Source organism: Chionomys nivalis, chromosome 5 (assembly GCF_950005125.1).
Source record: "Chionomys nivalis chromosome 5, mChiNiv1.1, whole genome shotgun sequence".
Classification (NCBI taxonomy): Eukaryota; Metazoa; Chordata; class Mammalia; order Rodentia; family Cricetidae; genus Chionomys; species Chionomys nivalis.
The window spans coordinates 19,036,421-19,049,097 of record NC_080090.1 but is presented as its reverse complement, the minus strand read 5'-3'; the positions used below and the strand labels follow the sequence as shown (position 1 = coordinate 19,049,097).

Below are 12,677 nucleotides of genomic sequence, written 5' to 3'. Positions count from 1 at the left end.
GTGAACATGGATGGTTTGCACGGTAGCAGTTTTCCTGGTGACTCAGGAAGCAAGGAGTCCCCTGAGACGTGGCAGAGCTTTCCTCCAGGGGAAAGGGGACAAAGCTGGCTTGGATAGTCTCCTGCAGGAGATCCTTAGTCCCCGCGAGGGCCCCAAGTGCCAGCGTCACAGTCTCTTTTCTCTCTCAACTGTCCCTTTCCTTCACAGGACAAATCCTTCACATGTACCTTGTTCATGCCCTTCGAAGAATTTGAAAACCTTCCAACAAATTACGATGTGCTGAACTTCTTTCAGAAGAACTTTCCAGATGCCATCCCTCTGATGGGAGAGTAAGTCTCCATGGGAAATTGTGCCTTTTGTGTCTTTAGTTTGAGTTATTCCAAATTCAATTAAAACTGCTTCGACTTTTCTTTAAAATTGTTTTTAAAATGCAGTGTCTGGAAGCCAGCATTAAAACAAAAGTCTACGTGGGTTCTTTGTTATGAGTGGAGATTCTGAGAAAATCATGTCCAGTTTATCCCAGGAACACAAGCACCAGTGTCCCTACATGCAGCATGCACGCGAAGGTCAAAGGACAACTTGTGGGAGTCAGTTCTCTTGCTTTCTGTCACTTTGGGGACTGAACTCAGGTCCTCAGTCTTGGGAGCATACACTTCACCTGCTGAGCCATCTTGCCGCTCTCAGACTTTAGATTACTGAGGACATTCAGTATTTTTGTATTTATTCTTTCTAAAAAAACCTCTCTTGATGCTTTACAAATATCAGGATTTTCTTTGTGTTTACCCTAGTCTTCGTGGTCAACAACAGATGATGAGTTTACTTCAGTTCAACTAAAATCGTGAACCCATTGGCCAAATTATTCCAACCTCCTCAGCATGATTTTGATTGCGGTTATTGATTTCCTAAAATATAAGGATTCACATTAACCTCATTTGCTGTGATCTAGTAAAATACACTGCAGCATTTGTTCAATATTTACATAGGAGTCTAAAATACACTATTGTATTTGAAAATAGCCTAAAATACAATAATACATTAAAAACACTATGGTCCACGTACATAATAATGCTTTTATGACATGGTATATGATACAGACATATTTCCGATTATGCAAATACTCCAAGACTTATCCTTTTGTATGTGTTTAGCCTTACCACAAACAGTGGTAATGAGAACAGTGTAATTATGTGTGTATACATGTTTATGTTGTAAGTGTACATGTTTGTATGTACACGTGGGGGCAGTCCAAATGCACGTATACCCATACACAGATGCACGTTTCTGGAGACTAGAGGCTGATAATGGGTGTCTTTCTCAGTTACTCTCCAGCATATTTTTAGAGACAGGGTCTCTCACTGAACCTGGCTAGACTGGCTTGCCAGCAAGGTGGATGGATACCTGGGGCTTGATGGATAGGTGATTGAGCCACTCACTAGTCAAATATTTTTTGATGAAATATTTTTACTGAAATATAGTAAAATAAAAGTAGCTTGTGCATCCTTTCTACACTGCATGGGCAAAAATCTTGGTTTGTAGGAACATAAGAAAATATCGATTGTAGCATAGTGAATAAATTCCAAACGTCTGGCAGCAGAATGATTGCCAGTCCCCGAGGTGCTTCTTTCTCTATTTCCCACCAGTGTTGGGAATATAGACATACACTATAGGCACAGCCTGCATTTCACATGAGTGCCGCCATACTTGACCTTATGTGGAATTAAGGCTCTGAACTCGGGTTCTTATGCTTGCACGGCCATCATTTAACAAATTAGCCGTCTCCTTAGCCCTGGAATAGCAGAATTTATTTCCCTTTTCTTTTTTCCCTGGTTCTGGGACTTGAACCCAGGACCTTAAACATGTTAGACAAGCAATCTTCCACTGAACTACACCCCCCCCATTTGCTGATTTACTGTTGTCATTGTCATTTTTTTTTCATCAAAATACCAAGGCAACGAAGCTAATATATAAAAGAACTTAGCAGTGATTAACCCCAAGTATCCTGTTCATATTCTGATTGCTTTCTTCCACAGGCAAGCCCTCCTGAGAGACTTCTTCCTGTTGCCTGCCCAGCCCATGGTATCAGTGAAGTGTTCTCCCTTCCACCTGAAGTCACACTGTGTGCTGATGGGGGACGCAGCTCACGCCATCGTTCCGTTTTTCGGGCAAGGAATGAATGCGGTGAGTTCTTTTCCTGTAGGAAAGTTCCTGGATCATCCCAATGTCAGTCTTAAATACTAAATCCTAATAGAAGCCCCATCTAAACCATCCCCACACAGTCCCAAGAACACAGCCATTTCCCTCATCAGCCCAGTTGCCCAGTCAGACTAATGTCAACTCCATCAAGGGCCCAGATTGTCTGATACAATAACCCATTCCGGAGAGAAGCACAACATATGGTATGGCGGCCTGCTTTCTTGACAGCTGTGTCTACAGCCTAATGTGGAGTCGGCTAACATGACTGGCAGGTCGAAATAAAACCCCAAACTGGTTAAATGTTGATACTAGACTACTTTCATGGAAATTTTGGTATTGTGGTTAGAAAGAAATTTTTAAACTATAGAACTCCTATATTAAATGTTAATATCAAGAATCTTATTGTTATTAATATATACATGCAAGACATTAATAAGATATGTATATATAATGTAATAGTAGTTTAGCAATCACTAGTCATATATTGCTTTGATGATAGGACTTTATTTCAAATAAAAGCAGCTTGTGACTTTCCTGCAAAGCAACTGCAAGCACTTAGTTTCATAAGTAAACATAAGTAAACATCACTTACAGTCCTGTGGACAAACGCAGGAGTTCAGCCCTTACCTCCGGGATTCACTACACCATGAGTTTTGCATAACTTACTTGACACCCACATTTCATCTCTAACACTAAAGTTTTACTAGTGTCTACCCCAACACTACCGAGGAAAATCAAATTATTTTAGGTAAGAACTTATAACTGTTGTCTTGGCCTTATACATCACCCCTTATGTCAAAGTTCCTATACCATAAAGAATTTGCAGACGTTCATTGAAAAGTACATTCACTATTTCAAGTGCAATAGCTGTAGTTGGTGTGCAAAGTCTGTTTTACATATTTTTACATTGTCTCTGAAACTGTAGTTTGAATTTGTAGGTAATGGAAATTCACTACCCAGGGTTCTTATTCTTCATTGTATTTAGTATGACCTTACAAATTTTTCAAGTTCTTCATGTTCAGAATTCGTTTTAAATTTGCATTATAGGAACTAAATTAATTGGATCCTATCATTAATATTTTTTTTGGGAACTGAACCTAAAATCAACCATTGAATTATATGCTCAGCTCATTCAATTGTTCTGAACATGAATCTTAGAGACTCAAATAGTTTACAACTAACTCATGGTAAAGACATGTAATTGTTAGTCTTAAAGAGGCATTGAGATCCACCAAAATCACAGATGTCTTTAAAAATTTTTTGTTGTAGCCGGGCGGTGGTGGCGCACGCCTTTAATCCCAGCACTGGGAGGCAGAGGAAGGCGGATCTCTGTGAGTTCGAGGCCAGCCTGGTCTACAAGAGCTAGTTCCAGGACAGGCTCCAAAGCTACGGAGAAACCCTGTCTCAAAAAATCCAAAAAAAAAAAAAAAAATTGTTGTTCATTTTCAAATCATCATAATCATTCCCGAGATCAGTGAGGCAAAGACAGCGTGAGGATCCAGCTGCTGGTCTTTGCATCATGATCAGGCATCAGATGAGAAGCTCTCTGTGCAACATTCCCACCAGTACTAGCTCTCCTTATAATTACTATGAAGTGTTTCATTATTTATGCCTTATTTTTACCCATTTTTCTTGTTTCAGGGCTTTGAAGACTGTTTGGTATTTGATGAGTTAATGGACAAATTCAATAATGATCTTAGTACGTATACTTTCTCAGGGGGACATAGACTAGCCCAGACGATCAGCTGTAGGCCTGTTATGAATGACACTGACGCTCTAATAGTATCTGCCACAGTCACTGCCTATCCCAGAGAGTGAACACCCAGAGAGGGAAGCCTAGGACTCATGGAGGAAAGTGCTTTCCATTACTACAACAATACCTGGGATAGTCAACTTAGAAAAGGTTTGCTGTGGCCTGCAGCAGACCTTTTCTTCTGGGCCACCAACCAGCTGCCAAATCATGACACAGAGATTTATTATTAGTTATGAATGCTCGGCCTAGCTTTGGCACATTTCTGGCTACCTCTTTTAACTTAAACTAACATGTTTCTCTTTATCTACCTTTTGTTTCAGAGCTTATTATCTTTCTTACTTCTGTATAGCTTACTTTCACTGCTTCTCTAGGTCTGGCTGACTGCTGCCTGGCTTCTTGCCCCAGGCATGTCCCTCGTTCTCTCTTCCTTCTTCTCTCATTTCCTTCCTCTTTTTTCCTGAGCCTATTTATTTTCTCTGCCTGCTAACCCTGCCTATCCTTTCTCTGCCTAGCTATTGACCATTCAGTTCTTTATTAGACCGATCAGGTGTCTTAGGCAGGCAAGGTGAAACAGATGCAACACATCTTTACATAATTAAACACACATCCTTACATCGTTAAACAAATACAGCATAAACAAATGTAACATCTTCACACAGTTAAAGTCATATTCTGCAGCATAAACAAATGTAACCCATCTTTGTCTAGTTAGAATAACATTCTACAACAGTGGCTCTCAGTTTCAGAAGTTCTAGACTGTGATCAGTTGACCCCTTACACTTGATTTGTGAAAAGGAAACATCATGGGGGAGGGGATCCAGCAGCAGAGAAAAAGGCACTCACCTCCTGTTCTGGAAGTGACAGAGAAAGACAGGGAAAACTAGGACCCACAGTGCCCTCCAAGGGCACACCTTCAGTGACTCAGGGACCTCTAGGTAGGCCTCATGCCTGCAAGGTAGCAGTGACCCACTCACAGATAAAAGTTCAGAGCAGTGAATCAGGGTGGTGTACGTACTGTTCTTTCTCTCCCTTCCACCTTGGGGGGCCACCTTTGCCTACAGCCTTTGCCACACACCCTCAGAAATACCTAAGCCCTCAAAGAAACACACATACACACACACACAAAGGGAAGGGTTGAGCATCATTTAAAGTTGTCATATGAACATGTACAGTTACTTGTTGCTGTAACTAGAGAAGCCACTTGAAGAGGAAAAGGTTTGTCTTGGTTTATAGTTCGAGGGCCATGGTTCATGGCACTGGGGAGGCATGGGGCAGAAGTGTGAGTCATATTGCATCTGCCGTCAGGAAGCTAAGAGAATTGCTGGTGCTTGGTCCACTTTCTCCTTTTTGTTCACTTGGGACAGCAGCCCTTTGGATAATGCTGCCCACATTAAGGGTGCGTCTTTCTTCATCAGTCCTACCTCTCTGGCGTCTTCCCCACACACACTCATTTAGAGATGTAATTCTAAATCCAGTAAGTTCTCAATATAAATTAACCGTCACAAAATTATTTTCCGTTTGTGGAATAAGGGAAATGATGATTTAAGCAACCAATATTTTATTACTAGTTTTATTGTAACCTTTCTTTGACCACAAGATGTCAGTGTTCAGTGGACATTGCTCAGTAACTGGAGATTGTTGTGGTTATCAATAGTTTTACAAGATTAGAATGTTGCTAGGAGAAACACTGTTTAGTTTGACTTAACAGGAGATCAGCATTTTTTAAAAGATTTTATTTTGCTTTTTTTAAAAAGATGTATTTATGTGTCTGTGTGTGTATGTCTGTGTGTGAGTGTGTGGCATGTATGTGTAAGTGCCCTCAGAGGCCAGAATATGGCATTAGATCTTCTAAGACATGGTAGCAGGTTGTTGTGAGCCACCAAGGTGGGTGCTGGGAACTGAGCTCAGGTCCTCTGTTAGAGCAGTCAATGCTCTTAACCACTGAGCCCTCTCTCCAGCATATTTTCTGTATATTATTTTAAACACATATATGTTTTATTTAATCTTGGTTTCTAGGTTTGTGCCTTCCTGAATTCTCAAGATTTAGGATTCCAGATGACCACGCAATTTCAGACCTGTCTATGTACAATTATATAGAGGTGAGAAAAATTTGGCTCCATGCCACAAGACAGTCCACAAACAGACTAACAGTCTTTTTATCTTCCTTGGCTCCAACCCTGTCTCATACATGCTGCATGAAAATATGTGTGGACCAAAGCACACATATACACACACACACGCACATACACACAGGCACACTAACATGGTAAAAGTCAGTTGACTTTAACACACCATTTGTCTTAAGAAATAGCTATAAGTAATCCTTGTTGCGATAAACAATGTTGCCAGTTCAGTAGAGAGCAACAGAAATCAATCAAGTCTTTGAGCTTAAAGGTCATTTAAAATTCTGGTTCAATAAATGTTTTGCTGAAACGGAGTTTTTAAATATATATATTGAAATTGTCTTCTGAGTAACACCAGGCTGGGTTTTGTATGTTTTCAAGGCCATGTCTTGTACTCCTAGGATTTCTTGGGAGCACTTGGGAGTGATGATTGCGGAAATGGGGTTTTATTTGACTCTTGTGTTAGCATCCATTCTTGCGACAACTGTGAGTGAAGACGAGCAGCAGATCATTGTGCGGGAATTGAGGTGCTTCATCTAAGGTGCTCTCTCTAAGAATTCTGTCATTGCAGATGCGAGCGCATGTCAACTCCAGGTGGTTCCTGTTTCAGAGGCTCCTAAATAGATTTCTTCATGCTATCATGCCATCAACCTTTATCCCTCTCTATACCATGGTAAGGAATGTATTAAAGATTCCCCCTTGTTCTCCCTCTGTTTAACTAATAAAGAATACAGCAGATGCTCTTTAAATTCCCCTGCAGGTTGCCTTCACCAGAATAAGATACCATGAGGCAGTGCTGCGCTGGCATTGGCAGAAAAAGGTTGGAAGAATTTGACTACTGAAAAACTTAATGTGTTGAAGTGTCCTATAGTTTCATGGTCATATTTATTTTAGGAAAATACAGACATGACAGGACAGAGACATTATGCTGCTCTTCCAAATAAAACCTGTCCTGAGTCTACAGAGTATGTAGCACACACTCTGCATGATGGGGAAAAAAAGTAAAGAGAAATTTGAAGAGGGTGAGGCTGATATTTCTCAGCTTTTTGCTTTGTTTACACACTGAGATCCATTCTGGACTTTGGCATTATGTGGCATCTTTATGGGTTTAACTTGTAAAACCAGACAGAATTACATCACTGACTTTTCTAGTGGGATGCAATGATGCAGTCATTTGGAGAAACTGACCCAGAGGTGCCATTAAATGCAATTCAGATTCCTGACTGCCTTGGGAATTTTCTAACTTCATCTGTCAATGGTTTTATTGGATGCATATATACTGAGCTAGACACGTCAGTGAACAAGATGTAGTGTCTACCATACAGGTGGCTCAGGAACTCATAGGAAATGTGGACAGATATGGTGAACGCTCCAGGGGCTACTGCAAGGAGAATATGGATGTAGGCTAGGAAATGAAGGCTGAAGATACACTAGCCAGGAAGTCCAGGGTGTAAAAATAATCAGATGAAAGTTGGGGAGGTAAGTGGGGACTTCAGCATTCGCTGAAATAAGAAGATTGGCTTATGGAGGGTTAAGCGACCTAAAAAGACTTAAACACCCAAGCTAAGACTTTAGGTCAATAACTTTGTCGTATAGAGAATGGGCCAGAAAGAGTCAAGATCTACCTGTAAGCTCTGCCTCTATACAACTGATTAAAATAGGGGCTGGGAAGATTGCTCCGTGGATAAAGTACTTCCCGCATAGTCATGAGAGCTTGCGATGAGACCCCCAGCATCCACATAATAGTTGGACACAGTACACATCTGTAGTAACCCTGTTCTAGGGGTGGGGTAGGGTAGATCCCAGGGACTTGCTCCCCAAAACAGTGAGTTTTGAGGCTAGTGAAAGACTGTCTCAAAACAATAAATAGTAGAGAGAAAGGGGAAGCCCCCTGACAGTGATCTCTGTCCTCTACACGTGCACACTCTGGCAAGTGCAACCCCTACATGTGCACACACAACACACATACATATACACCAAATAAAATAGTGTCCCTGGCCTCAAAGAGACAAACATGCCAAGGAGAAAGAGCCAAGCAGGCAGAGTGCACTGAAATCAGGGCAGGAGCAGGAGAGGTCAAGCAATCAAGTTGCTGCTTCAAGTTAAAAGCAGCAGAGAACTGCACTCTTGTCTGTGATGAAGGAAGACACCTGTGCACTTATCTGTAATAGAGGAAGAGAACAGCACTCTTGTCTGTGATGTAGGAAAGAAGTTTATCTCCAGATACAACCTCCAGATGACTAGTTTTGGATTTTTGCCATCCTTGCAGGTGATAAACAAAGGACTCTTCATCCTTGGATCCCTGATGGCCATTGGAAGTGCCTACCTACTTGTGCACCACCTGTCCCCGAGACCTCTGGAATTCTTGAGAAGGCCGGCATGGACTGGAACCACTGACTACTGGAATAGAAGCACAGGTGTCTTCCAGCAAGTTCCATGGAGTCACTAGGACAAACTAGAGCGTCAAGGTTCCGAGGAGCAAGTATTTGTTCTCTCTCCAAAATTAAGGACAAGAAGCATGTTTACTTTGGCACATTCAATTCACTACTGGAAAATAATTGTCAGCATATAATTAAGTTTCCTGTAGAATGTTTGTGTCTGCCGAGGAAAGGGAAATGCTGCTGCTGGTTTTTTTGTAGTGTTTCCATCACTTTGCATGCTTGGGCTGGGTCCATTTAAATTTAAAAATGTAAGAACCGAGGTCTCTTTCACTTCTCAAAAACAGTTTTTTTTTTTCTATACAGGATATTATAGGAGCAACAACACTCAGAACTGAAAACCACAGCTTCCTAGTGTGCTGCTTCCTCTTTGTAGCGTAGATGGGGCTTGCCTAACCCCAGGAACAGGGCACTTGCTAAAACCAGGGGTGTGAATGAGAGGCAGGGTGTTTCAAAGAGTTCCCGGATGAATCTGTTCTGTTCTCCAGTCTTCAGATAGCAGAATTATTACCTTTTAAAGATAAGAAAGGGCTATTAATGCTCCTAAGTGAAGAGTAAGAAAGGGTTGTTATTAGTAACTGAAATATATCTAGGAGTGAAAAGGAGACGGGAAGGCTGTCTTACAGACACATGGAGACATAGTTCATTCCGTTTCCGACACGGAAGCGGTGCCTTGAATGTCACACTGTGACAGTTAACTTCATCTTTAAAGTGCAGTGTGGAGACGCTGGTTTTTCTTTCAGTAGGCTGACTGGTATACTTGAAAATTCTTTTCAAATATTATTAATTTTGAAAGCTATGATACCAATGATGTAGGAAAGAAATATTGGGGTGATAAAGATGAAACAATTTGCCATTTTCCATAGTCTCAAAGATGTCCTTGAGTCTTATTAATTTAGGTTTGGTGTGTAAGGAAAGAAAGAAATTGTTTCCGTGGAAAGGGGATGTAGGACAGTGGTAGAGTGCTTACTTAGAATGCCCAGAGCCCTGAGTTAGATTCCCTAGCATTGTGAAAATAAACAAACAGTATCATTGTTCCTTTTATTTAAGTTTGTTGGCTGTGGCTACTATAACAGACAGACTGACAATAGGAAACAAACTACAGTTTAGAAGCATGTATATTTCCTATGCACATGTGAGACACTCAGAAAATGAGCTGGCTTAGGGGCCGGAGAGATTGCTCAGCTGTCAAGTGTGCACACCGCTCTTGCAGAGAGCACCAGGTCCTAGCTCCCATGTCAGGCAGCTCCCACCTGCCCATTACTCCAGCTCCAGGAGGTCCAATGCCTCTGGCTTCCCTGGGCTCCTGTGCCATGGGTACATAACCACATATAGACTAACTCCCATGATTAAAAACCTTTAGAGGCCATGGTTTCTATTAGTACCAACGGGGTGCATGGGAGAAATCGGAGGGAAGAAAGTGAAGGGCAAAAAAGGATATAATTTTATTTTAAGTTTAAAAAATATTTAAAAGGGGGGAATCTATGTGATACATAATGTTGTGAGGAATGAGCTAAAATAAACATCTAGTACATTTAAAAACATTTTAAAATAACTTAAGCTCATATAGAAAGCCCTGGTTTACGTCATCTTCAGCAAGAAGTAAAGTTACAGAGCCATGAAAAGACAAAGGCAAAGGACTGGAAGCCCTGGAGTAGCAATCCTAAGGCCACTTTGGCAAGTGGCGGGTGGGGAGACTTTTCTTCTGTCATTTCTTCTCAGTGACTTCCCGCTCAAGGTAACCCCGCAAATGGAGCACATTTGGGGTAGTATATTCTGTTCTCCTCCGGGTATGGGCAATGACACGTGTGAAGATGTCCTCTTCACTAACATGGCCCATTAGTGATCCAGGAGTCTACTGATAAGCGGTGACAATTTAAAACCACATTATATGAAGCTGGAGAGGTGGTTCAGTGAGAGGAGGTGCTTGCTGCCAAGCCCGATGACCTGAGTTCGATCCCCGAGGCTCACCTGGTGGAAGAAGAGGAACGTTTCCCCGCAAGCTGTCCTCTGATTTCCACACGCACAATACGACATGAGTGTGTGCATGCACACACTCATGCAATAATAAATAACTGTGCTAAAACTTAAATAATACTGCATGGTATAAGGACACTAAAACATTTATTTTCAGCCCTCTCTGAATGTAACTTTGTTTACTGGGAACTCCTCTGTAGGTGCAGGACTTTTTGACAGAATAGTAGGAAATTATCAAAAGGAAAGGAGAATTTGCCAAACTAATTTCTGAAAAGGATACATGGAGGTATCAAAAGATCTTTAACACTCCTTTTCTCATGCATGTTCTCCACCGTGGTATCATTAACCATCCGCATGACCAGCATGAAGTCTCTATGCTTTTCTACAAAACTTCTTACAGTGTCTTCTGGAACTTGCTTCCTTAACCTGATTCCCTGGCAGTCATACAACACACATAACAAGAGCCTTGGGTTTTCAGATAAAAGTGGGGATTGATTTATTACCTCCTTAATTAATTGAATTGGGCAAACATACAGCATGACACAGAATAGGACCCAACACCGTAACATAGTTCCGATGTCCCAGCCATTGCACACATGTCTATGAGACATTATTTATTTACACAGTGAAATATATCTGAGAAACAAAATGTATCATGTGCTTTGGCAAATATGGTCATTCAAATGTTAAATGCTGGCAGAGTAGACGATGGTGCCAGATGCTCATCTTGTGCCACCAGGAGTTTCTCATGTTGTAAAGCACCCATTGAATGAAAAATAATTTGTCTTGTTCAGTCAGTTCTTCAAGACAGACAACATGTAGTCAGTTCGGATTTCCTGCTAGGCCACAAGGTTGTGCTGTTACTGTGCCAAGTGAGGACTCCAGGGCGGTCCTTAGAGTAGATGTTGTGTGGCAATAGATACAGGACTCCATCTCCCATTCTTACAAAGGACGAACTTGGATGACATCGGCCTTGGACGCATTGGTTCTGTCGCTGTCATCGACAGACAGGGAGTCATCACTGGTGATGATAAAGATGATGGAAGAGGAGTTAAAGGTCACTTTCTTCTTCGGCCTGTCTCCATCTTTCTGTGACATCACGATGGGCCTGATCTGCATCTCGCTCTCAGCTGCTGGCAGGTTTTTAGCAGGCCGCTGGCATCTCAGCAGTCGGAAGCATAGGAGCTGTAGAAGGGACCTCCGAAACTGCAGAGAAAAGTGGAGAAATAAAGTGAATCCTGAATCAGTTATTAAGTGGTCCTTAATCTAGAGTAAAATTGAAGACAACTAGTTAAGTTTCTCTCTCTCTCTCTCTTTCTCTCTCTGTGTGTGTGTGTGTGTGTGTGTGCACATGTATACACCTATGCACATGGATGCTAAAGCCAATCTCAGGTGACATACATCTTGTCTTTTGAGATGGGGCCTGAGGCTTGCCTCTTAGGCTAGGCTGGCTAGCCAGCGAGTTCACAGTGGCCCACATATGTCCATCTTCTCAGTGCTGGATTACAGACACCACCACAGCTGGCTTTGTTTGCATGTGTTGGAGACCGAACTCAGGTCCTCTGACTCGTCATCTCCCCAGCCCCACCCCCTTTCTCATTAGATGGCATGGGATGAAGTCACCCAGTAATGCTCAGGTCTACCAAAGTCCCCCATTGACATTTGGTCTTTTATGTACTACAATTCTTGTTCACTAGATGAAAAAGAATATTTTAATCCTTTGTGGTATCCATGGTTCCAATGTACATGAACCTTCTCTGAGGGCAGCTTGACCTTCAGATTTAAGGAATTCAGCTGTTAAATACTCAGTGAGCAGCCCTTGAGTGATGGCTACTGGGCTGAGGTCTGGAGACACTACTCACAGCACAGGGCTTCTCTCGGGTTTCCTCCCTGCTCTTCCGCTTCTACAAGAGCCTGAGTGACCAAGGGTCAAACAGACAGGTACCACAAAGTACAGGGGACATTTACTGACTGCACAGAAAACAACCTGTCATGAGGTATTGCGTCATCTACAGTCTCTGGCCTCATAACAGATATTGCTTCTTTGTCAGTGGGCTAAAAGGCTGAGATGTTTGCTAAGCATTAAGTCTACTGTAGCCAAAAGAGCATCCTCACGCCAAGTCAACATGTTAGCCTTTGTACGGAGCATCCGTATGCCAAGTCAACATGTTAGCCTTTTTGTTTAATGCAGGG

General features: G+C 41.9%; 2 protein-coding genes across 2 annotated transcripts in view; one reads left to right on the top strand and one right to left on the bottom strand.

Annotated features, from left to right (window-relative positions):
* The window catches only part of Kmo (kynurenine 3-monooxygenase), a 31,177-nt gene extending 22,445 nt beyond the window's left edge, over positions 1-8,732 (top strand). Inside the window, exons 9-15 of the mRNA XM_057770398.1 lie at positions 208-329; positions 2,031-2,178; positions 3,835-3,892; positions 5,963-6,045; positions 6,641-6,742; positions 6,830-6,889; positions 8,339-8,732. Of these exons, the coding sequence (XP_057626381.1) occupies positions 208-329; positions 2,031-2,178; positions 3,835-3,892; positions 5,963-6,045; positions 6,641-6,742; positions 6,830-6,889; positions 8,339-8,518 (753 nt within the window). The 3' untranslated portion in view covers positions 8,519-8,732. The remainder of the gene's footprint in view (positions 1-207; positions 330-2,030; positions 2,179-3,834; positions 3,893-5,962; positions 6,046-6,640; positions 6,743-6,829; positions 6,890-8,338) is intronic.
* Positions 8,733-10,783: 2,051 nt separating this feature from the next.
* The window catches only part of Opn3 (opsin 3), a 32,567-nt gene continuing 30,673 nt past the window's right edge, over positions 10,784-12,677 (bottom strand). The window contains exon 4 of the mRNA XM_057770229.1: positions 10,784-11,690. Within this exon, the coding sequence (XP_057626212.1) occupies positions 11,427-11,690 (264 nt within the window). The 3' untranslated portion in view covers positions 10,784-11,426. The remainder of the gene's footprint in view (positions 11,691-12,677) is intronic.